General features: G+C 42.3%; 1 protein-coding gene across 2 annotated transcripts; it reads right to left on the minus strand.

The window, feature by feature from the left end:
• Window positions 1-949: 949 nt before the first annotated feature.
• On the minus strand, window positions 950-26,254 carry LOC311131334 (serum response factor-like). 2 transcript variants are annotated; one of them, XM_084164261.1, is made up of 8 exons: window positions 25,420-26,254; window positions 17,247-17,516; window positions 11,202-11,451; window positions 10,435-10,596; window positions 7,891-7,995; window positions 4,182-4,358; window positions 2,737-2,813; window positions 950-2,612 (listed from the first exon to the last, which is right to left on the minus strand). In XM_084164261.1, exons 1-8 carry the CDS (start codon window positions 25,873-25,875, stop codon window positions 2,517-2,519), a joined length of 1,593 nt encoding a protein of 530 aa, XP_084020387.1. In that variant the 5' UTR covers window positions 25,876-26,254; the 3' UTR covers window positions 950-2,516. The 2 variants fall into 2 exon arrangements, with proteins under 2 accessions (XP_084020387.1, XP_084020388.1); XM_084164262.1 differs by lacking the exon at window positions 10,435-10,596.
• Between the last annotated feature and the right edge of the window lie 260 nt (window positions 26,255-26,514).

Raw genomic sequence — 26,514 nt, forward strand, 5'->3', positions numbered from 1 at the left:
ACCATGGTGCTACCCTACATAATGATGTTGAGGCTACTGTTGACCTTCATTGCAAAACAGTGTGTTTTAATCAATTATTTGGTGACGTGATTATATTTAGTATAGTTTTATCTAAAAAGGATAACTTTTTAAATGTTTTAAATATATATTTGTATGAAATTCACTGGGGATGTTCCTCCCCCTCCTCCTCTGAGGAGTCTCCACTGTAACCTACCCTGTTCACTTTATCAGCAAACTATATGCAATGTTATGAATGCCCATCTGGTGGTAGCCTAGCGTTTGTAAAACAGGCAGTTGCATTGGCTTTATTAGTCCTGATTTCTGACAAAGGCTTATTAATGCTGCATTCATAACCAAGAGGGAAGGTGGAAATTACCAGTTGTGAAGTTGAAATACCAGTTGGATGCATTCACGTGCTTTGAACACGTTGAGAAGATGCATCAACTGTAAACAAAAGGTACATCTATCATGCTTGACAAGAAATTATAGTGTTTAAAAATCATGTTAATAGATAGCTTTTTATAAATGTTTTGTTGTTGCATTTAACTGCCGAAATGCTGTTATCAAGGTCATTTCCTTAGTGGTTGACATCAGGTCAGCATGTGGGAGAAGTCAGAGCTCAGGGATGATAGAGGACTTTCCCATTAGTAATTACTAGTTGGAGAGGAGGTTCATAACGCACGTGTTTTTATGTGCACTATGTCATCACGCACAGCATTGTAGCCGCAACAAGTACGTTTGATGGAAACACACCTCTGGTGGCAAATTGCGCATCTTTTTTATGCCTATTTTAGAATATTCGCATGAATATCTGACACCAATTGGATGGAAACCTAGCTATTGACATATCAGCTAAGGCTACTCGTAGTCCTATTTACACAACAATTTCAGGGGAGATTATGGGCATTCTTTTTCAATTTGTTTCATACAGGAAGCGGGGAAATATTGGTGACAAACTACAAACATTCTTTTTATTCATACATTTAAATTGAAGAATAGATATTTGACAAAGGTGACAATGGTTAACAGTCAAAAACCATCTCAGAGGTGGTAGAGAATGTGGGCATGAAGCCGTGTGTGTCTTTTTTCAGGCAAGCCAAGTGATAGAAAAGTGGTGCTTGCCATTCAAGGATTCCCACAAAAGTAAATTAATATTATTACCCATTTAACATTTTGATGTTGTTGCTTTTCCCTCATGTTGGCAATGGTTGAGCCCAAGAGAACCACACCGATAAATTCTGTCTTGATGATCTCCTCTTTAAAAACCACACTTGTGCAGTTATACTAATACCCAACATTGCAGAGCCTATTTCTAAAATATGGGCTAAACAGGCTTTGATATTATCGTTTTTCTTCCGTTTGGTGCCTAATGAACACAACCCAGATAGACATATTCCAGAATTTTAGTTTCTTGAAGATTTAACTATGACAACCTAGACTGGCATAGGGTATGATACTGTAAGTGTAATTTTTTTTAAATAAAATCTTGGGTATTAGGTACTAAGACAATGTCCTTCAATATTGAAATCGTAACCAGCATCCTGAAAACACACCCTTACAATTGGGGTAATAGTTCAGTTGTTTTGATGGGAAATACAGTACTATTCTCTGCAGCAACAGAGTAAGTGCTGTAGATTCACACAGAGAAGAGGAAAAAGTGCCTGCGTCAGCCTTCCAGATTAACCTTGTGATGTTCAAAAGTAATTCCTTAACCTACAGAATGATAGGGCAGTACTGTACCTAGACCAGTGGTGGTACCCTGTCAGAGTACAAGGACAAGCCAGTGTATCAGCCCATTGTAGCACAGCACAGAAGCGTAGCACACTCAAGCTATATGGCAGAGTCAGTCCAGAGTCATAATGTACACGTATGTGAATCTGACAGATGCTTGATTTTGAGGGTAATGCTTTGTTTGTGTGTATCTGTGCGTAATTGAGTATATATTTATTTATTTAACTGTAGCATTATCAGCAAATAGATACTGTTATCATTTGGCACATTTCCCCCCAGAAATGAAATAAAAATATATGATTACCCTAATGACAGCAACTGGTATTGTAGAGTTATCATTCATTTGCCAACATAATACAAATATAAGTAATCAACATTAGGATGCACAGAGGGCTTAAAAGAGAATACATTCATAAGAAAAACTAAATATCAAAACCTCTTTTCAGTTCACATACGTACAACCGGTATGTGCACACGCTACAAGTGTCTGATTGAAATGTGAAGCTGTAGCCCCAGCAATGTGTGGATATGTCAAGCCAAGCAACTCTTGCAGAGAAAGAAAAGAAAATACAAATATACAAAAATGTATACAAAGTAAAATGGCGGTACCACACGTCAATCCTCTGTAACACCAAGGTTTATAAAAAAAAAAAAAATGTATAATTGCTGTGAAATGGCAGTAATAAATAGGGGTGGCAGTCTGTTGGCAAGGCGTCAGTGATCCCCTGGCGTGTGTGCATTTAAATGTGTGTCTGGGTAAAGCAGTCTATTGATATGTGGGTGTGTCAATCGTCCTTTGAGTGATGATGGGCGTCCAGGTTGACCACTTGAAGCTCTGTGAGATTGCTGCTGCTGCTGCTTGACTGCTGACCAATCACCATCTACAGGTCAAAAGGAGAGGGGATTAGGTGACAGTAATGTTGAGTAGGGAGGGTAGTGTTGAGGTAACAGTAGTGTTGAGGTGACAGTAGTGTTGTGGTGACAGAGGGACATGGGTATCATTACCGGGTGGAGCTGCACTGCTGACACAGGGATCTGAACTGTCCCAGGATGTCCTGTGAGGAACACCTGCGATACAGCACCTAGTTGGGAGGGGGGGGGGGGAAAGTCCAATAAATGAATCGCACACATAAACGAGCCAGTAGGGTTGGCCGATATTACGATAGTATCGTCTATTGAGGATGATTGACAGCCATCGTCGATAGTGACAACATCATGATATGACAGACGAGACTAAGCTATTTCAACTTGACTGCATGCCGCTATGCAGTAAAGAGCAGAGTCAGGCAGCACAGAGCAGGGTAGTGCATGGGTGATATTGAGAAAATGGCCTATATTTCTATTTGCTATAGCCTATTTCAATAAATGTTATATTTACAGAATGTAAGAGAATAATGTAGACAGAGCTAAGAGTTTCACCAAAGCAGCACAAAATGTCTGGTCAGAATTTATTAATTTTTTTCCTCTCTCAAACGTCAGATTATCTGGACCAAAATCCGAAGTCTATTTTTATAGGATCGGACACTCTGGTGTCTTATTGTTTTAATGGCCCAATTTTATATTTTCTTTCCATTTGATAGGAATAAGACTTGGCCTATTAACCAGTCTTTCAGTTTAATGCATGCTGATTTCTCCCGCCGTGCTAGTTGTTTTTGAATAACCTAAAAACAAACGGGGAGAACAAACATCTATACTATTGGACGATAGTATAGATATTTGACTCCAACTAGCTAGCGCTAGTCGGCTGTACCTGCACCTAAACTATGGTATTTGTCATCCTATAGCTGACTGATCAAAACTAGTTCTCATGCCCTCTCGTCTCTCTACAGTTGACATAGATCGAGTATACCAAACATTAGGAACACCTTCCTAATATTGAGTTGCAGCCCCCCCTTTTGCCCTCAGAACAGCCTCAATTTGCGGGGCATGGACTCTACAAGGTGGACTCTACAATTGTGTGCTATGAATATGGGACCAAATACTTACATTTTTACTACTTTAATACACATAAGTGAAATTGTCCCAATACTTTTGGTCCCCCAAAATGGGGGGGGGGGCGGGGGGGACTATGTACAAAAAGTGCTGTAATTTCTAAACGGTTCACCCGATATAAATAGAAAAATAATAAATCGAAAAATTAGAAAAATATAAAATAAATAAATTGTAAAGTGGTTGTCCCACTGGCTATCATAAGGTGAATGCACCAATTTGTAAGTCGCTCTGGATAAGAGCGTCTGCTAAATGACGTAAATGTAAAATGTAATATGGATGAAAATACCCTCAAATTATTACTGACAGTCTGCATTTTAACCTCATTGTATCATTTCAAATCCAAATGCTGGAGTACAGCCAAAACAACAAAAAAGTTGTCACTGTACCAATACTTTGAGCTCAGTGTATATCAGCGCCCTGTTAGGCCAGTTGTGGCATCTGGACTCTGATTGGCTCACCGGGGTCATGGGACTGCGTATGGGCTGTCTGTGGGAAGGTGTTGAGCACGGTCAGACTGCCGTCGCCCAACGAGGTCGTAGGTGTGGCGTACATGACAGTGTGGGCGCCAGGGTACATCATGTGACCACCCATCGTTGAGGGCACCGAAGACGTGACGATAGTGGTGGGGAGGCTCACTGGAGTAGGGAGACAGGACAACAAGGGGGGCATAATCAATATTCTGCAAGGTTCATTCGTACAATTATGAATCGTGACTTCAACATGTTGAACAGGTCATGTTACTACTTCTACACAGTCACAGTGAAACAGAAAACTATGTTAATAAAGGCAACTAAGATTAAAAATAGAGCTTGCATATCACTTGTACTGCAAGTACATGCATATAATTTGACACTTCTCAAAGTAACAAATGACCACATACCTATACTGCAGTCAAGCATTTACAGTGGGTAAAAAAAGTATTTAGTCAGCCACCAATTGTGCAAGTTCTCCCACTTAAAAAGATGAGAGGCCTGTAATTTTCATCATAGGTACACGTCAACTACGACAGACAAATTGAGAAAAAAAAATCCAGAAAATCACATTGTAGGATTTTTTATGGATTTATTTGCAAATTATGGTGGAAAATAAGTATTTGGTCAATAACAAAAGTTTCTCAATACTTTGTTATATACCCTTTGTTGGCAATGACACAGGTCAAACGTTTTCTGTAAGTCTTCACAAGGTTTTCACACACTGTTGCTGGTATTTTGGCCCATTCCTCCATGCAGATCTCCTCTAGAGCAGTGATGTTTTGGGGCTGTCACTGGGCAACACGGACTTTCAACTCCCTCCAAATATTTTCTATGGGGTTGAGATCTGGAGACTGGCTAGGCCACTCCAGGACCTTGAAATGCTTCTTACGAAGCCACTCTTTCGTTGCCCGGGCGGTGTGTTTGGGATCATTGTCATGCTGAAAGACCCAGCCACGTTTCATCTTCAATGCCCTTGCTGATGGAAGGAGGTTTTCACTCAAAATCTCACGATACATGGCCCCATTCATTCTTTCCTTTACACGGATCAGTCGTCCTGGTCCCTTTGCAGAAAAACAGCCCCAAAGCATGATGTTTCCACCCCCATGCTTCACAGTAGGTATGGTGTTCTTTGGATGCAACTCAGCATTCTTTGTCCTCCAAACATGACGAGTTTAGTTTTTACCAAAAAGTTATATTTTGGTTTCATCTGACATTCTCCCAATCCTCTTCTGGATCATCCAAATGCACTCTAGCAAACTTCAGACGGGCCTGGACATGTACTGGCTTAAGCAGGGGGACACGTCTGGTACTGCAGGATTTGAGTCCCTGGCGGCGTAGTGTGTTACTGATGGTAGGCTTTGTTACTTTGGTCCCAGCTCTCTGCAGGTCATTCACTAGGTCCCCCCGTGTGGTTCTGGGATTTTTGCTCACCGTTCTTGTGATCATTTTGACCCCACGGGGTGAGATCTTGCGTGGAGCCCCAGATCGAGGGAGATTATCAGTGGTCTTGTATGTCTTCCATTTCCTAATAATTGCTCCCACAGTTGATTTCTTCAAACCAAGCCGCTTACCTATTGCAGATTCAGTCTTCCCAGCCTGGTGCAGGTCTACAATTTTGTTTCTGGTGTCCTTTGACAGCTCTTTGGTCTTGGCCATAGTGGAGTTTGGAGTGTGACTGTTTGAGGTTGTGGACAGGTGTCTTTTATACTGATAACAAGTTCAAACAGGTGCCATTAATACAGATAACGAGTGGAGGACAGAGGAGCCTCTTAAAGAAGAAGTTACAGGTCTGTGAGAGCCAACAATCTTGCTTGTTTGTAGGTGACCAAATACTTATTTTCCACCATAATTTGCAAATAAATTCATAAAAAATCTTACAATGTGATTTTCTGGATTTTTCTCTCTCAATTTGTCTGTCATAGTTGATGTGTACCTATGATGAAAATTACAGGCCTCTCTCATCTTTTTAAGTGGGAGAACTTGCACAATTGGTGGCTGACTAAATAATTTTTTCCCCCACTGTAATACAATTAGTAACCTTTGGTTTTCAGATGGAATACTGCGGTTTGATCTCCCCACCTTAGTGACATTGACATTTCTCAGTTGTAGTGCCTTTCACATTTCTATATCCACCCTTCCAGTGGGATCAACATTATCCACATTTTTGGCATCAAAACTATTCTAATCACACCTTTGAGTTTGGAAAAAATGTCAAAGGAGAAGTTTCCTTTTTTACAACCAAATCTCTATTATAGAAGGAGGTCCAGACACCTTTTTTGTGATTTCAAGTTTTTGAGAAACACACAAAAGGGAATATAACATTGCGGATAAAGTTTGGAATGACAATTTCATTTGTACAACATCTAAAGACCTGTATCACTATACTGAGAGCTTTTCCCTTTTCTAAAATGTATTTGGGTGTTTTTGGAGCGTTTGTTCATGTTTTTTCAGGGCCTCCATACTACACAACGAGCACGAAGAAGTGATTTGCTGTTGTTTGGGGCACATTTCTCAAAAACATGTGAAATCACAAAAAAGGTGTATGGACCCTTCTATAACATGCCATTTACATCAAAAATAGAGATTTGGTTGTAAAAAAAGGAAACTTCTCCTTTAATGATTTTAAAGGTATGTATAAGCCCTGGTTGACTGACAGGGAGCTCTGTTTGAAGCCACCACGCAGCCATTTTGGTACTCTTCGTTTGTAAAAAAAAAAAAAAAAAAAAAGATTTTGGATCCTTTAGAGATGCATTAATTCAATGTCTACATTCGTTTTTTGACAATTATATTCTATTACAGACACCTTAATGCATACTTACAAATTATATTATGTGAACTGAACATTAAAAAAATATTAAAACCTATTCCTTAACATTATTTTTTAAAGAGTACTAATGTTACAGTCCCCACTACAACAAAGAAATACTCAAATATACGTAATTCTGACCTTGAAATATTTGAATGAAATACTGTAGAATTGCATTCATTCCTATGGAGGACTGATCCTTCTGAGGATTACCAATATGGCGGCCGGTGGCTTCAAAGCCTCTCATTGGTCAATACATAGCATCAGCAATCCAGGGTTTATATATACACATCATTGGTTAATCTTGATTAAAGGTCAGATTGGATTACCAAATCCCAATCCAAATGATCAGAATCATTCTAGTTTTTCTGTTTTGAAATACCAAAATCTAACATTTAATCAAATCCGATTGCCAAAATCCAATCAGAAAGGTTTTGAAAAACTGGGCCCAATAAATCTGCAAGGATTAGAAAGGTAAGCAAAATGGAGGAAACTCCATCTAACCTATGACAGAGAGGAAGAGGTGAAGCGAGAGGGTTTACTCCCGTCAAAGATAAGCAGACCGCCTGCCTTCCTGCCTTTGGGACGACTCCCATTGTTAGGGCGGAGACAAGACCATCTCGTCATTATATACAGTATCTCTGCCTATGAGAAGGCAAGGAGAAGCAATTACCATATTGTTAATACCTGTCCAGTCCAGGGTAAATAGCCTACTAGTCATCATATAGCAATTTAACGATTCACTTTTTTTTTCTCATAATACTAATAATATTATCGCAGTGCTGTTTCCAACCCCCCCCTCCCCCTCAAATCACATTGGCATAATAGTAAAATGGGCTCATAAGCACAGACAGGCTGCAGTGAGAGTGTATGGTTGTTGTTGTTTACCTGTGGAGCTGCTTGTGATGTGGGAGAGGTCACTGTGGCTCACAGAGCTCTGCTGGCTGCTGGGGTGAACCTGAATGGCCTGCAGCTGCTGGCCCATCCCTCCACCTGAGAAAGACGCACATGCACACACACCTAGAGTGAGAATATTAATTTGCCATTCAACTATTCTGCTATTTTCGCACACTCATTATAGAGCCCAAGTTTGCATGTTACCTCTGCTAGGTACATAACTACAGTTTGGTGGTAAATATGAACGGGTTAGTTATGAGTGTGTACCAGTTAAGTGGTGTGGACAAGGCTGAGCAAGGGTTAACTGACCTACAGAAAAGCAACACAGAATCCCCCTCTATACAACTGTCAGATATGCTGTTTAACACAAAAAGGTGTTCCATTTTCAGCCATTGTGATTTTACAAATGAAGTACTTGGGATATTACTACTGACAATTTTAAAGAATGTGCACAGCTGTTAGCCTACTTTCACTACCATTCATGAAGATGAACACCAAGTGAGATATAAAACTGACACAAGCAATGTTCCCTCTAAGCAGCGCGCATCCGTGCAGTAGCCCCGGGACTGCTGCGCAGAAGAAATATCAGCCCACTGAGAGAAGCACGAGATTAAACTTCACTCAACTTTCTAGAGTTTTCCCTGTTAACACTATCAATGTTTCCCTTTACTGTGGCAATTGGGATCGAATCAACGCATTAGCCACCTTCAATGCAATATATCGAAACAAAACAAACTATGCAAGACTTACTATGCAAGAGATTTTGTTGTAGGCAGAACGCATCAGAGTAGGATTCTATTGCACTGACACACGACTCAGCCCATACTCTACACAGACCGGTGTGGCATAACCAATCAGAGCTGCAGTATGCCTATGCGCAAATAGACCATTGCCATTCGAAATATGGATCTGTGCCATTTACTTTAAACTGGACTGTGTTTACAGCATGAGCGGTCGTGAGTAGATGCGCTTGTTTTGAGATCAAAGCGAGCTGCATGTAGCCACGTGTGCACATTTCTTTCATATCCTTTGCTAGTTAGTGAGTTATTATCCCAGTCATAGATAATTTGTAGTCAGCAATATGGTAGTGATTGCTTCCTACAAGAGCACAAAACATGTACATTTCTAGACATCTTCTTAAAAAGGGATAGTGTTGTATTTTGAGACTGGCTTGAATTTTATAGGATGCATTTTCTCCATTGTTTTTGATGGTAGGCCATTCTGGTAGGCCTACATTATGATCAAATAGCCACAGTCGCCTACTTGGCCACTGTTAAAACTAACTTAAAGCGACTACAGCCTCAGTGTTCACAGTAAACGTGCACTGGAAGTTGCACAGAATTCTCACAACATTTAAGTACCGAAAAATACGTTAGGGTACATTGGACACAAGTGTGGAACTTTTTCAACTCCCGCTTTTTTCCGTCCGCTAAGACAACTGATAAAACTCCGGTGGTTATTTTTAACCCTGCTCAAAAATGACTTGGGGCGTCGGCTTGCATATGTGGACAAAGCCATCTTTCCTGTTTCTTGTGATAACAGCGGTTAGAGCTCTGCTACACACAATCAGAAACAGCCTTAATGCGCGCCCCCCCCCACACACACCCATTCAGTAACAAACACTGACCAGTGAACAGACTAAAATATCCTCTCTCCTATATTCGTGTCCCTATCTACACACTGACTTTGCTACTCCTCCCACTCCTCGTCCCTAAAATATAGCTCCCGTTTATCCTTCCATGAGTCTTTATCCATCCTCATTGCCTCCCTTTGTCCCGTCAACAAATGAGCCCTCTCCTGTGACTGCTTGCAAGCAGAGCACCATATTCAAACCTCATAAGAGTTCATTCAAACATGCTTTCTCACTGCATTGTAAATGTTAGTATTTTTGCCTTTGTTGCGACGCAAAGAGATAGACTAAAGCCAGGAAGAGACACTGACGCAGGCACAGACAAATATGCAGAGAGAGAGACCGAGATGCATAGAGAGACAGTGAGGTAAAGGGAAACCTAGAAAAGGATGCTAACAGACAGGCATAGAGATATTGGGAGATACAGTTTTGAACAGCGACAAGAGGTAGCTACAGAGAAATTACTAGGATCCTAGATGCAAACAAACTGGGCTCAATTTGGAGACAGACAACACAAACTTAGACAGTGAGAGATACATGCAGACAGAGGGAGACAGACCCTAAATCAACCCCTTGGTGTAGATAGGAGAGGATTGGATGTGTGTAAGCAATATAGTGGTAGCTCCATCATGCCCTCTGATATGTAAGGCAGAATCGTCTAAAAAGTAACAAAATTGGTTATTCTGTACACTAAAGAAGGCTGCGGCCGTACAGAGAATAAATGAATCATTGAAGATTATTTATGTTGTGCAGAACATTTCTTTCATTAAGGCAGAATTGTTGTCATATTGCCTGCCAAGAGTGTAGGAGCTAGGGGTTGATTTGCAATTCAGGGAGAGTTGATGCTCGGAAGTATCGTGGCAAGGAAACAAAACATGACGCGGTGGGGTGAAGAAGCCCCTGACCTGTGAGCGAGACAGTTGCAGGTAGGCGGAGCAGGGTGGTCTGCTGGCCCTGCTGTGTGTGCCCTGCGGTAGCGGTGGTGATGCTGGTCTGGGCCAAGGTGCCCTGGAGGGCCTGCAGCTGACTGAGCGGAATGGTGTGCATGCCAGGGGGAAGCGCTGTGCCTAGAGGGCGCGCAGAGAAGATTAGCGGTGCACAGGTCTCACGCAGCGGAACCGGCGCATAGACCAAGAAAACACAAAGACAACACAGCGAGAAAGACAAAAGATAAGATAGAGAGAGAAAACGGACACAGCCACACAAACAAAACAGCCACAGATAAAACACAGCATCACTGACAAAACATCCTCAAAACACAGTCAGACAAAACATAGCCTCAGACAAAATACAGACAGCTTCACATTTAAAAAATACAGCTTCACAGAAAATAATACAGCCACAGACAAAAGAGACTCACAAACACAAAGTCACAGACAAAACACACTCAGTCAAAACACAGCCATACAGACAAAACACATGCACAAACACACAGCCAAAAGGCCCCAGAGGAAAACATTTTTATTGGGGTGCAATATTCTCAAAACTATTTTTTTTTTCAAATGACAATTCTGAAGCAAGGGAATAATTCAGGGGGGTGAATAGAAGTAAATAAAATTGGGTGCGACACGGATGAACATCAAGCCAATAAGGTGTGTAATAAAGGGGGTAAATGATGAGGCAAAGAAAGTGAGATATCAAAATAAATAAAAACAGGAGACCCCTCACTCACCGGACATGAGGGTGAACCCTCCAGGTAGCATGACACTCGTTGATGTGGCCGAGGTCTTCAGCACCGTGCCGTTGGCACTGCTGGTGGCACTGTGAGTATTGATGCCCGACGAGACCTGCCAGCAGGTGGCAGGGATGCTGTTCTGCAAGTGCATGGCCACGGAGGAGGAGGAGGAGGAAGTGGAGGACGAGGACGTCGACGTGGGTTGGGTGTTGACACTGGCAGGCAGATTGGCCATGGTGAACGTCGGCTTCATCATGTCCAGAAAAATGGAGAAAGCAGGAGAGATATATTTATGATATTGATCTGTTATCAGTGCATTTGGAGAGAATCTTTACTTACGTCTGTATGGCTGTGTTATGATATGTAGATAATTTGATAGCCAAATATGTACAGATAAGGGGATGTACCAACCAAATGTATTTGCGTTCTCTCATGCCGAGAAACATTTCAGAAAAATAATGCACTCTGTCCATCTTAGTCAGCACACTCAGTTGGAGTGTTTTTAGATTTGACAAGATGCTGATACACATCGAAGATTCCATCGAAGGGCTAAGCTTCAACTCCTGGACACATGTAGTTTGTGAGCAAGCTGGTGTGCTAACTATCTTCATGAAAATCAAGCAAAGCAGATGAGTCTGGGGATGGGAGGGGAGAGACAGCGATGACGAGATGATTCAATTTTCCATTTTGAACAAACAATGCTGGGAAATAATTATTGAGGCGTAGGACCCCTCGCTTGAATTGGCAAACTACCAAAGAAAATATAGTTCAATATGCTCATGTAGCTCGCCAAGAGCAAAGCCAAATAGCCTACACGGTCGGCTCGCTTGCTTTGGTGGCAATTATCAAGTAAAAAATATACTGTCCGTAAAATGTACAGTACCAGTCAAAAGTTGACACACCTACTCATTCAAGGGTTTTTCTTTATTTTTACTATTTTCTACATTGTAGAATAATAGTGAAGACATCAAAACTATGAAATAACACATATGGAATCATGTAGTAACCAAAAAAGTGTTAAACAAATCAAAATATATTTTAGATTTTAGATTCTTCAAAGTAAGAAGCTGGTAGAGCACGGCGCTTGTAACGCCAGGGTAGTGGGTTCGATCCCCGGGACCACCCATACAAAAAAAAAATGTATGCTCGCTTTGGATAAAAGCGTCTGCTAAATGGCATATTATTATTATTATTATTATTATTTAACCACCCTTTGCCTTGATGACAGCTTTGCACACTCTTATTTTTTACCCTAGTGTGTGTACTTTACATAATTTATACAGTGAGGAAAAAAGTATTTGATCCCCTGCTGATTTTGTACGTTTGCCCACTGACAAAGACATGATCAGTCTATAATTTTAATGGTAGGTTTATTTGAACAGTGCGAGACAGAATAACAACAAATAAATCCAGAAAAATGCATGCCAAAAATGTTATAAATTGATTTGCATTTCAATGAGGGAAATAAGTATTTGACCCCTCTGCAAAACATTACTTAGTACTTGGTGGCAAAACCCTTGTTGGCAATAACGGAGGTCAGACGTTTCTTGTAGTTGGCCACCAGGTTTGCACACATCTCAGGAGGGATTTTGTCCCACCAGATCTTCTCCAAGTCATTAAGGTTTCGAGGCTGACGTTTGGCAACTCGAACCTTCAGCTCCCTCCACAGATTTCCTATGGGATTAAGGTCTGGAGACTGGCTAGGCCACTCCAGGACCTTAATGTGCTTCTTCTTGAGCCACTCCTTTGTTGCCTTGGCCGAGTGTTTTGGGTCATTGTCATGCTGGAATATCCATCCACGACCCATTTTCAATGCCTTGGCTGAAGGAAGGAGGTTCTCACCCAAGATTTGGCCCCGTCCATCGTCCCTTTGATGCGGTGAAGTTGTCCTGTCCCCTTAGCAGAAAAACACCCCCAAAGCATAATGTTTCCACCTCCATGTTTGACGGTGGGGATGGTGTTCTTGGGGTCATAGGCAGCATTCCTCCTCCTCCTCCAAACACGGCGAGTTGAGTTGATGCCAAAGAGCTCCATTTTGGTCTCATCTGACCACAACACTTTCACCCAGTTCTCCTCTGAATCATTCAGATGTTCATTGGCAAACTTCAGACGGCCCTGTATTTGTGCTTTCTTGAGCAGGTGGACCTTGCGGGCGCTGCAGGATTTCAGTCCTTCACGGCGTAGTGTGTTACCAATTGTTTTCTTGGTGACTATGGTCCCAGCTGCCTTGAGATCATTGACAAGATCCTCCCATGTAGTTCTGGGCTGATTCCTCACCGCTCTCATGATCATTGCAACTCCACGAGGTGAGAACTTGCATGGAGCCCCAGGCCGAGGGAGATTGACAGTTATTTTGTGTTTCTTCCATTTGCGAATAATCGCACCAACTGTTGTCACCTTCTCACCAAGCTGCTTGGCGATGGTCTTGTAGCCCATTCCAGCCTTGTGTAGGTCTACAATCTTGTCCCTGACATCCTTGGAGAGCTCTTTGGTCTTGGCCATGGTGGAGCTTTTGGAATCTGATTGATTGATTGCTTCTGTGGACAGGTGTTTTTTATACAGGTAACAAACTGAGATTAGGAGCACTCCCTTTAAGAGTGTGCTCCTAATCTCAGCTCGTTACCTGTATAAAAGACACCTGGGAGCCAGAAATCTTTCTGATTGAGAGGGGGTCAAATACTTATTTCCCTCATTAAAATGCTAATCAATTTATAACATTTTTGACATGCGTTTCTCTGGATTTTTGTTTTGTTATTCTGTCTCTCACTGTTCAAATAAACCTACCATTAAAATTATAGACTGATCATGTCTTTGTCAGTGGGCAAACATACAAAATCAGCAGGGGATCAAATACTTTTTTCCCCTCACTGTACTAGGGATTACGCTTTTCAACAGTAAATGTCAAAATAAATTGCTGGAGGACGTCTTTAACTCGTTTATACTAGTGTGTGTGAATCCTTAAGTCACTTAAACTTGCATATAAATCGTTTAGTCATTATACTCGCATGTAGCCCATAATGATATATTTGACAACCAAGATTACATTTATTTTTAGACAACTGCAAACTTAAAAGGAGTAGAGCATTCAAGGAGTTGGTCTGATGGGAATCCGTGACGTCATCAGCCTCCCCTTGCTTGAGGATCAACAGAGGAGCAGTAGAGAACAAAAGAGGAAAGTTTGACACCTGTGGTGTAGATAATCATTGTACCATCTAAACTGCTGTTTAGCTGTTTGAAGCTGGTGTACAAAACTGAAAGTAAAAGACGCAAAAACGAAACTGAAGTACAGCAAGCATAGAAATAGCACATATAAAACAGATATAGGTCCCATGTAGCTCAGTTGGTAGAGCATGGCGCTTGCAACGCCAGGGTTGTGGGTTCGATTCCCACGGGGGGCCAGTATGAAAATATTTATGCACTCACTAACTGTAAGTCGCTCTGGATAAGAGCGTCTGCTAAATGACTAAAATGTAAATGTAAAATACACCGCTTCATAGACTTGATTTCAATGAGAATGACAGATCTATAACACACATTTCTATGTGAATTTGGCCAGCTTGCCCAAAAGTGACATATTGCAGCTTGAAGTAAATCAGGTGCTAAATGAGATGAAAAGGAGACTGGAGTGCCACTTTAATAGTTGCCATGTACTTTCTGAGCTTGCATTGGTGTATTCACCGTCAACTACGTTGTTTACGTGTGTCCTGTTTATAGCGCAGCGGATAGAAAATGCACAGATGTGTGCCGCAGTTCTACTAGGATGTGGCAGTTTGGCTTAGTTTAAAGCTTGTCAATGAATATCCAATAAACAAAAACTGCAACAAAAGATCATGCAAAGGGTAAACCTGTACAGCAACATTTGGGCAGTAGGTTGGCTGGCTACTACTCCACTGCAGGAAATGTCAAGTGTGCAGACTGCAATGCTGCATTCAGCTGCACCTTTGTTCCAGCAGCGCTAAAAATGAACGTTTGAAGCGCTTATAGAATGCCAAGAGTGTGCAAAGCTGTCATCAAGGCAAAGGGTGGCTATTTGAAGAATCTCAAATATAAAATATATTTTGATTTGTTTAACACTTTTTTTGGTTACTACATGATTCCATATGTGTTATTTCATAGTTGATGTCTTCACTATTATTCTACAATGTAAAAAAATAAAAAAAAATAAAGAAAAACCCTTGAATGAGTAGGTGTGTCCAAACTTTTGACTGGTAGTGTATTTGGCGGAAAAAAAACGACTCAACTGACCGCATTCAGTGTCTTGTATTCATCATCGTGCATTCTAGTCTAGGGCACTTGGTTTGCTTTTTTCTTTCTAGAGGACATCTACATTAGCCTATTTGAACAAGTTATCCCTCTCAGCATAAGTCCATTTCCTCCTCCATAAACATTTTCTGAACGAGTCTCTTTCAAAAGAGGGGACAAAATTAGTAAACAAACACCTCGGGGGCCCCGCGGCTCACCTCCACGCAACGTGCTCACAGCCTGTCTCTTTACTGAGAGTAAAGCAAACAATGAAAAACTAGGTTACGAGGGTTATGCCCTACTAAGTTTGATTTGGATGGCCTTGTTCCTTGTTATGACACTGACTGTCTGGCTGTAGTCTGATTGATTGAGTCTAGAACCCCAGCCCACCCCACCTTTGCTCCTGAATAGCGTCCCTGTCCATCTGTATTATTGTGTTCCTGACAACAGCTTCCTTGCACCAGCGTGCGGCTCTACTTCGTCGTCTGTACTCTGTCTTTCTATCAGTGCTTTGCACAACACCACAACTGAGAGGTGACTAGTCAGTCAGACAGACACCCCTTTAACCTCCTAATAGCAACTTCCTCTCCACAGAGTGAGCAGTGAGGATTCCTCCCACCACGTCAGCTGTGAGCCGAAGTAGTACCGTGGTTCATCACCAACAACCAAATATTAATGTGAACTTGTGTAGCTCACGCTATAATTGCAAAGCGAAAGTGTAGGCCTGTGCCTGGTGAATGAGCCAACTACATGACCATCCGAGGAAGCTACCATTTCTTCCCCTCTGCATTAAGCCAGGTGAGAGATGAAACTTTGACCTCAAGTGGTTGACAATAAAGCTCAAGACTAACCCAATGAGGACCTTTTTATTTACTCAAGCATAAGATTTAGCCTACGGTAGGCAAACATCGCTGAACCTCCTCACATAGAGCTCACCACGTTTCCTTGAAAATCACGGTCTCCAACCAACGCTGAAAACAGCTGCAGTTTATATGGAATGCAATCAGCCCTCTGCCAAGTGGAGAACTAGAGGAAACCATCCCATATATGGACAAAGAGGCCAAATCTTATTTTTATCAATCTACTGTGAAGCATTTCAGATGTGTTTGTGGATCATATGCTCATAAATAACAGTAAAGTCTAAGGAGACTTAACAGTTAACCCATTGGTCAGCTTTGGTTAAAGGACCCCTGTAGTGATGTCAACCATTTAAGCAGAATTATGTCCTGTGATGCTGTACTATAACTTTGGTCCAGAAACCCAAAATGTTTTTTTTTTTTTTTTTGTGGCTACAAAAGGTTTCTCTGGCTGGAAAGTTTTTTTCTCTCCCAGACTTTTTACCAGAATAAGGAGGTGAAACTGCCTTTGATTCTAACACTGTCTGAGATTATGACAGCCAACACTTTTGCTTTTCAAGGGATGATGAATGCTACTACAGGTTAAGACATTCTACACTACTTTTCTTTCCAGCACTGCATACTAATCTAGCAAACCTCTTCGGTACTGAGGTCTGTGCCAATTTCCCAAAAGGAGAAAGAATGAACAGAGCAACAATATACCTCTTCCACATTCTGAAATACTACTACTACTACTACTACTACTACTATTATGCACAGTAGGCCAAAAAAAGTGTGATATCAACATGTTTGTTGAACTATGAGTTCGAAAAACACCTCCATGCAACTGCTATGCTAAAATCATAATCTAAGACAGCATTAGGCAACTCGATGCGTGGTAACCCAGGTTCTCTGAAGCAGCTATCGGTTGTGTTAATCCCAGGAGACTGTCTAACCACCTCACCTTGGTGGGCTCCGTGCAGCCGTCACCTTCCGACACCTGGTAGGTGAGGTCCGTCTCCTCGAAGCCTGTGGCGCTCATGCGCTGATCGGTGGACGGGTCATTGCGGGGTGGCGAGTCGGGCGAGTTGAGGCACGTCTGGATGAGCGCCTTGCCCGTCTCGCTGGTAATCATGGGCTGGAGCTTGCGCGTGGCAAATGTGTAGACGTGGCCTGTCTCGCTGGCCACCAGGAGGAGGACCTGGGTGCCCGTTAGAGTGGAGAGCTCGTAGGCCTTGGGGAGTGGGAAGAGGGATGAAAGAGCGTCAGGCATCAAATCAAGCTTCATGTAGCCCTTTCCACTCACAGCCCGTCATCCTGTATACGGGTTGAAAATGGCAGAGTTTGTCATTGATAAGTGCCTAAATTGGAACGCAGTGGCTGTAGAGTAACATGCTATACATGACGTCAGAGCTCAGGTTTGCCGCTTTACAACGCTGTATCGGTTTTGACCGATAGCCGTTTTAAACTTGCGCATGTGCGCGACAACAAGATGCCCCCATCCCTTTTGCACATTTGTTGTTGCCTGAGTGAAGGAAATGCTGTAAATTGAGAGGAGTCAATGTGTTCTGAAAGATGAGATGTTGAGGGTTATAATACCGCTTTGATGTCATACAAGCACACCCGTGAGTCCAAATGTGCACTTCACATTTCCATATTTGAAGACATGTAATTTACAGTATCAAGGTTTACGATCGCTATGTTTGATACACAGTTACAAGGATGACATGCGCTATACCCTGGATTGTCCTGAACAGAATGAGCTTATGTTGTCGTATTGTGAAGAAGATTAGACGCGGAACACGCACTTGAATGCACTCATTCTATGTGCATCAAAATTACAATCTGTTTGTCTGAAGTGCCTTTTGAAAGCCTAAACACTAAGATCGTATTTTATAACATAGCTAGCCATGTTGGCAATAGAATACGATTTCAAATGATGCCCACCTGACCCAGATTACGATATATAAATGGAACATTTTGGGATTGCGTAAACAACAACAGCAATTGTATGATGGTGGGGACGCAGAGCTTTGTTCAAAACAAAAAACTACAAGTGAGCTTGCCTCAGTTCCTCAATGGTAAAGTTAGGAGAGCTAAAAAAAAAAAAACACCTTATAGGTGAAAGCTCTTTCCTTGAGTCATAAAAGTGCATTGAAATTACTTAGGAACTGTGCACAGTTTGGAGTGGTGTGTGGCCACATGGAGACACCAGTTAGACCTCTCACTCAAACCCTTGGAATCGTTTTTTCTTATCTTGCACCTACTCCAAAATGTAAATGAATATTCTTATTATGTTACTGAATGTACAGTATCCACAGAGTATTTTCAGATTTCGTTATTGACAAATGCTGTGAAAAGTACAGTAAATGTAAAATGCACTAAATCAACAGTGTAATGTTTGGATTCAGTCTTGTGTCCTCAACTTTGGTCTGAAATAACCTAAATGTAATAATTTCCCCATAGTCGCCAGTGTTCTGGTCATGCATATGCTTTTTAATAGCTCTTCTGTTAGAAACATTTCAAGTTGGCCCTATCCATATAGGCCAATTTCCAGGAGTGTAAGGAGCTGAAGTGCATTTGAAATCGCAACACTTTACAGTAACAATAAAAAGAGAGAACGTGATTGTCACTGTACAAATTAATCATCCATTGATCCATTTTAATGCTATGATACATGTTAAAAATAGTAGGGAGATTCGAATAAATAAATAAAAGAACTGCTTAATCAAGAAAAATCCCATCGGACAGACAATTGTCTGAGTAGACTTCTTTCATTAATGGCGAACAGCACTTGCACACTGATAGAGGGATATAGGGAGTTCATCAGTTGGGCGTCAATGGATATCAACAGGCCTTTGCATGCATCTTTATCAATATATTGTTATATTTGTGATACGGTAATGCAGCAGGTGCACTATAGCCTACAGTTTCAGTGAATGACAAGATGGATGAATGACTGAATTGATTTTCATTTAGGATGTAGGCCTATAGTGTATTTTTTTTTTTCACAGGGTCTCAATGCAAAGTCATTTGAGACCTCATGAAAAGCTGTATATAAATGCAAAACCATTCATACAAACTTCATGCAAAACGTCATACAACTCATGAGCAACACTAACTGTTCTCTCCACCTGTAGACAATCACTCATATCTCGCTTCATTGAGCTGATATTGGAGCTCTACACAGCCCAAATAATTTGCATAATGTATGATAAATTATTCATTTCTCACAAGCTTAATCCCTAAATCAAAATGACAGTACATGGATATTCAATGCAAACATTCTAAAAATGTGCTCTGCCAAAACTGTCTTGGAGCAAACACACAGAATTCCTTAGCACTGATGCAACATGGTGTGGCAGCAAGCACGTCTTCTAACTAACAATTATTTATTGATAAAGGAGAGAACAAGCAACGTGGTCTCTGGGCTGTAGTCCTACAAAGGCCAAGAGTGGAGAGTTAGGCTAGAGGTTATTGGGAGAGTAAGAGTTCAATGTTTCTGAACAAGCGCATTAGTTGCTTAGAGCAGTGCAGGGCCACGTTCAGAAGGCAAAACGTTGTGGAACATTGCAAATAGAAATGTCATGAATAGAACTAACATGATTACTTACTCAACATGTCAGAGGGTCATGTTTGTTCTACACAGGCTATTAGTACCACAACACAGTGCCCTTCTTAACGCAGCCCAGACCAAGCTTCCTTCCACCATGCATAGCCATTTCTTAAAAGCATCTCGGTGAGCACAAGCTGTTGTTTCCAAGGGGAACCCCACAGCCAAACATTGTGCCTGTGTAGGCAGCAGGGAGCATGGCTGGAACAAGCCCAGGGCTCCCAGGCACTATGGGATAGTAGTAGGAGGGGAGGGGATCTTTTTGGCAGAAACCATTGGCCAGTTGGCTGTGTATGCTATTCAATGTATTCAAAGCACTTTATGGTGCTCATAAAACTGGGACGACATCAGAAAGCAACCAGTGTTGATTATTAAACAAGGCTACAAAAACAGGAAGGGGCAAACGATAGGAAGGAGAATATAGAGTTGAAGAGATTGAGCGAGTAGGCCTAGCGCTCCTGTGTCCTCCACTTTGCAGCAACACTTTCTGTAGGTTGTAATTTGTGCGGACACACACACACACACACACACACACACACACACACACACACACACACACACACACACACACACACACACACACACACACACACACACACACACACACACACACACACACACACACACACACACACACACACACACACACACACACACACACGTCAGGTAACCTAGTGGTTAAGAGCATTGGGCCAGTAACTGAAAGGTCGCTGGTTCGAATCCCCGAGCCAGCATGGTGGGAAAATCTGCCGTTTGCCCTTGAGCAAGGCAGTTAACCCCCAACAACAACTGCTACCTGGGCACCGATGATGTCGTTTAAGGCAGCTCCCTGCACCTCTCTGATTCAGAGGGGTTGGATTAAATGTGGAAGACATTTAGTTGTGCAACTGACTAGGTATACCCTTTCCCATGCAGAAGTGGCATTGCCTCCTCATTGCAGAGTGGAAGGAACCTTGTGGTTGCCTAGGCACCCACACAGTATCGCTCTGTAAGTGTGTTGGCAGTGCACCATGGAGGAGCAGTGAAAGCTTAGATTTTGTGGCACATCAAATCAGTGCCTTACTCTACCTTCCACGTTGCAGTCTGCTTTTCCAAGTGAACCAGGGCCTCCTGGGGCGGCAGGTAGCCTAGTGGTTAAGAGCATTGGGCCAGTAACCGAAAGGTCACTGGTTCGAATCCCAGAGCCAGCAAGTTGGAAAAAGACAACTTCTCCCTGGGCGCCGTGGATGTTGATTAAGGCAGCCACCCGCACCTCTCTGAATCAGTGGATGTTGATTAAGGCAGCCACCCGCACCTCTCTGAATCAGTGGATGTTGATTAAGGCAGCCACCCGCACCTCTCTGAATCAGTGGATGTTGATTAAGGCAGCCACCCGCACCTCTCTGAATCAGAGGGGTTGGGTTAAATGTGTAAAACACATTTCGGTTGAATGCATTCAGTTGTGCAACTGACTAGGTAGCCCCTTTCCTTGCCTATATTTTGTAACAGTGGTTGCCAACTTTTCTTTGCCCCTCCCTGCTGCATTCAGCACACCTGGGTACAAAAATCTGTGAAGTACCCCTGCCCTGAGCGGGATTGTTTAACTCCTAAAGGCCTTTGCAGACTGTACGTCGGATTCAGTTTTACGATTATCACGTCACTGTGTGATGTTACCAAATTAAAATCTTGATATCAACCTGGCTGGATTGTACGATTTGCTTCAATTCTGTCATCACATTCGGCGATTGGCTTGCGAGGCTACGTCAACTGCAGCAGTGTATTTGATCTGGGATTTTGTGCCAGTAGCGCAAGCCTCACTCTATGCTTATGCGCGAGTGAAGTGAGTTTGGAAAAACTGAAAGTATGCATCTTAGAAAACGTTCACATACAACCTTTATATGTCCGAACTCAGAATCAAGTAGTCGCTGTGGTAGAACGTTGCGCATTTATCATGCAGATGTGTCATGTAAACAAGATTATTAGGGAAATCGTTCTTGCACAGCATGTAGGCTAAATTTAAATCAAACTATTATATTAATCTGCCTATTCACAATAATCATATTATTGTGCGCATACTCAGTGCTGGTTCCATGTTCCTATTGGTCAGTCACTGGGATCAGCTCGTAACACCAGCCACACTACACGATAAAGGCAACAAAACAAAAAAGTATACGACCGCACGTTGTGGTACTTCAAATCGGCAGACCTAGACCCGGTCACACTGAACGAGCCAAGACGTCTGACAATCGTTTACGACCTAAGAATTTGCCCACGACATAGACATTTTTTCTGGGACGGCAAAATCGTGGCAAAAGACGGCTAAAATCGTACAGTCTGCAAAGGCCTTAAGGTGAGCTACTCATAGTACAGTTTAGGTAGCCTAACAGATAACTTGCCTAGCTCCCTGAGCTTAAAGCCCCATTGAGGAGGCATCATTCATTCCCAACCTAAATACCTCCCTGCTTCTCAACCCAAATTATCTCTTTACTGCTAATCTCGTTCACCAGACACTTCTTAGCCTGGGGACAAGGGTTGAGAGCTTCAAGTTCCTCTGTGTGCAAATCACAAGGACTTAAAACGGTCCAAAGGGCAACAGCACCTCTTCCCCCTCAGGAATTGAAAAAGTTTGGCATGTGCCCTCAAATCCTCAAAAAGTTATACAGCTGCACCATTGAGAGCATATTTACTGGCTGCATCACTGCCTGGTATGGCAACAGCACCAACCTCGATCACATGGCACTACAGAGGGTGGTGCGGACAGTCCAGTACATCACTGGGGCAGAGCTCACTGCCATCCAGGACCTCTATATCAGGTGGTGTGAAAGGAAGGCCCGGAAAATCGTTAAAGACTCCAGCCACCCAAGCCATAGACTTGTCTCCACTTCCGCAGGGCAAGCGGTACAGGTGCATCAAGTCTGACACCAACAGGCTCCTGAACAGCTCCTATCCCCATGCCATAAGACTGCTAAATAGCTAACAGAATGGCTACACAGACTGAGTTGACCCTACACACTCATTTACATTACATTTACATTTTAGTCATTTAGCAGACGCTCTTATCCAGAGCGACTTACAGGAGCAATTAGGGTTAAGTGCCTTGCTCAGGGGCACATTAACGTCATTTAGCAGACGCTCTTAGCCAGAGCGACTCACAAATTGGTGCGTTTACCCTATAGCCAGTGGGATAACCACTTTACAATTTGGGGGGGGGGTTAGAAGGATTACTTTATCCTATCCCAGGTATTCCTTAAAGAGGTGGGGTTTCAAATGTCTCCGGAAGGTGGTGAGTGACTCCGCTGTCCTGGCGTCGTGAGGGAGCTTGTTCCACCATTGGGGTGCCAGAGCAGCGAACAGTTTTGCCTGGGCTGAGCGGGAACTATGCTTCCGCAGAGGAAGGGGAGCCAGCAGGCCAGAGGTGGATGAACGCAATGCCCTCGTTTGGGTGAATTGCTCTACAAATCTAATCAGTCCTGCACTCACACACACTGACACATAACAAGCACACACATTTATGCTGACTCTACACACACTCACATACAATTATCAGTTACGCTGCTGCTACTCTGTTTATCATATATCCTGATGCCTTGTCACCTTACCCCAATACATATCTACCACTATCACTCCAGTATCCCTGCACATTGTAAATATGGTATTGGAACTGACCCTGTACATAAAAGGGAAAGGAAAAACGTATTACTTTCTTGTGTTTTTGTTCTACCTTATGTTATTTTGTGGAGCTTGCTAGAAAGGCATTTCACTGTACTTGTGCATGTGACATTAAAACCACAGGCCTGAGGAACACATGCATGCTGCTGCTGTAGTCCCATTTGACAGATTTATCTAGGATGAGGTTATTGGCCTACACATGATGACCCAACCTAAATGCAAATAGTGTTATGCCTAACCAAACAGGCCAGATCAAACAATATTGAGCTGCCTTGAAAAGAAAGTGGTTTTGGCAGCAAGTAATTGCATGCTCAAATTATTGGGCTATAACTTGGGGAGGTGATTGCAGGAATACATTAAAATGTTCTTCTCACCAGTCTCTCTTGATCCTCTGTAGAAGCTGAATTGCTCTACAAATCTAATCAGTCCTGCAACTATGTAGCAGCTCATGAAAAGTAGATACTCTGGACAGCCTAATCAAGAACCCTTCATGAAAACATTGTGTTATGAATATGATCTATCATAGGGCCTCAGACCATTGAACTAAAATGAGTAAGTTACCACATAAAATAAAAATACTCTACTGATGGTGTTAAATCAGGTTTCCTGGACATTATGAAAGGTGTCCTGCAGAGGTCGATTCTAAGTCCTGTACTTTTTAATGTTTACATTAACAATATAATCTTGTCTGTAAAAAAAAAAAAGTGTAACCTGCACTTGTATGCGGATGATAATGTTGTGTATGCTATTGTCCCCACGGTTGACCAGGCTCTATCTGAACTGCAGTCTGCCTTCATTGTATTACAGAAAAACGTTGACCTCAAATTAGTACTGAATGCAGCTAAAACTAAGTATATGTTGTTTTCTAGAGTGCATCAAAATAAGTCTGATGATTTAAGCATATGTACTTTGGATGCTGTCCATATTGATCGTGTCCGTGCTTACAAATATCTGGGCATCTGGATAGATGAAAAGTTTGCTTTGAGAAAGCATATTGATGAGTTCCTTAAGAAGCTGAGAAAAATGGGCTTCTTCTATCGAAATAGGTCCTGCCTCTCGCTAAATAGTAGAAAGCAGATTATTCAGTCTAGACTATGGCGACATCATCTATATGAACGCAGCTGCCACTTCATTAAAGCCGTTAAATGCAGTTTATCATAGCGCATTGCGTTTTATTACGGGCGACAATTTTAGTACTCATCACTGCATTCTCTGCCAGAAAGTTGGTTGGCCCTCGGATATCACGTAGGTTGATACATTGCTATGTTTTCATTCATAAAGCCCTTTTACAAAAAGTCCCAATATACCTAACATCATTACTAAACTTGAGACATACAAGTTACCACACCGGTCTCAGGGATGGCTAACTCTGGAAATGTGATGTTCTCGTGCCTCTAGGGCAATTCAGAAAGCTGATTGAGGACCTTATTACTGATTAATGCATTTGTTTTTTATGACCGTGTTTTTCATTCTTTCTGCTTGCATTTTTGTATTTATATTTGGATGTGTGCATTTCCTGTAATTTAGGGCTCATCTGTAAAATAGACCTTGGTCTCAGTACGACTCCCTGATAAAATAAAGGTTAAATCAATTAGTTAGCTGTAAGTTACATCACATGAAACAGGTCATAACTAGTTACCACAGCCCCCGCCTTCTACCATTTCTCTTAAAATTGATTTTAAACCTAAGCAAAGTGCTAACCTTATGCCTAACCTTAAATTAAGACCAAAAAGCAAATATTTGTTTTCATGAATTTTTACCAAAGAGCCAACACATGTGGCTGTGAAATGGAACGTCTGCGCAGGTGTGGGAGCACGAGCACAGGTTGGCAGCATGTCTGCAATGAAAACAGAGAGACAGACTACTGTCAACTAACCTTCTTCATAATGCCAGTCTTCCTCTTGCTAAAAGTTGTGTACCGCCGAAGTTTGTTGTCTATAAATTCCATTTTGATCTTGACTCGTCCGCGGGTTTTCTTGCCAGGCTTTGCCCCAGTGGCACCTCCCGTGACACCGCCATAACCTCCCGGGGGTAGCCCCACCGAGGTCGCCGATGCAGCGACTTCCATCTCAGCTCTCTCCCGTTTCACCCCTCTTCTGTCCCCGGCTGAACCCATGGTCTCATCATCATCCCCGGAGTCGGACTCTGGTTCAGAGCCGCTGTACACCACCTCGGCTGAGTATTCTCTGATTCGGTCGTCAAACCTTCCACCTTCAGCACCACTCATGTTCGTTCCTGGGTTATGAACTTGCAGAGCGGTCAACCCAGTCCCATTTCCAGGTCGCGCGCCCCCTGCTCTTGTACCTATTCCTGCCCCGTTTCCCCCCAACATTCCGAACCTGTCCCCCAGGCCTTCAAACCTCTCGCGCCGCCGCGATCGATGGTCCCACTGGTCTATGCGTAAATGTGCGATGTTGTGATCGAACAGAAATTATTCAAAATCTGTCCATTCCTCAGCCTGTTGGTGCAAATTGCCTTGAAATCTAGCTAACGGAGAGATAGCGAGCTAGTTAAATGGCATTTAGCTAGCGACTTAATCAACAAGTAAAGCCTTGCTAGCTATATACTGCTGCGTGTTCTCTGTGAGCTTTAGGAAAACACGATCAAATGAATTACCACAGATTACTGTAAACTAAATAAATTGTCCATGACATATAATTTACGATCACAGTGCAAAGTTGTAGTCAGAAGTTATGTTTCCGCCTACAACTAATCAATCAAGCCCAACCCCCTACCCTTCTCCACATAAGGACATTTCGATTTACACCCATTGGTATTAATCCGCGATCACATATAGTTCACAACGAAAACGCTTGACCATTCCCAGTCTCTCTTCCAATATAGATAATTTATGTTATTAACATCTAAAGAATGTCTCTCTTTGAAAATACATTTTAAATGTACAAGAGTAACCAATTTAGCGCGCATGAATTCTATCCGGGGAAACGTTCTTTCGAGATCTACTTTCCAC

Source organism: Coregonus lavaretus (assembly GCF_964263955.1).
Source record: "Coregonus lavaretus genome assembly, chromosome: 6".
NCBI classification, from domain to species: Eukaryota; Metazoa; Chordata; class Actinopteri; order Salmoniformes; family Salmonidae; genus Coregonus; species Coregonus lavaretus.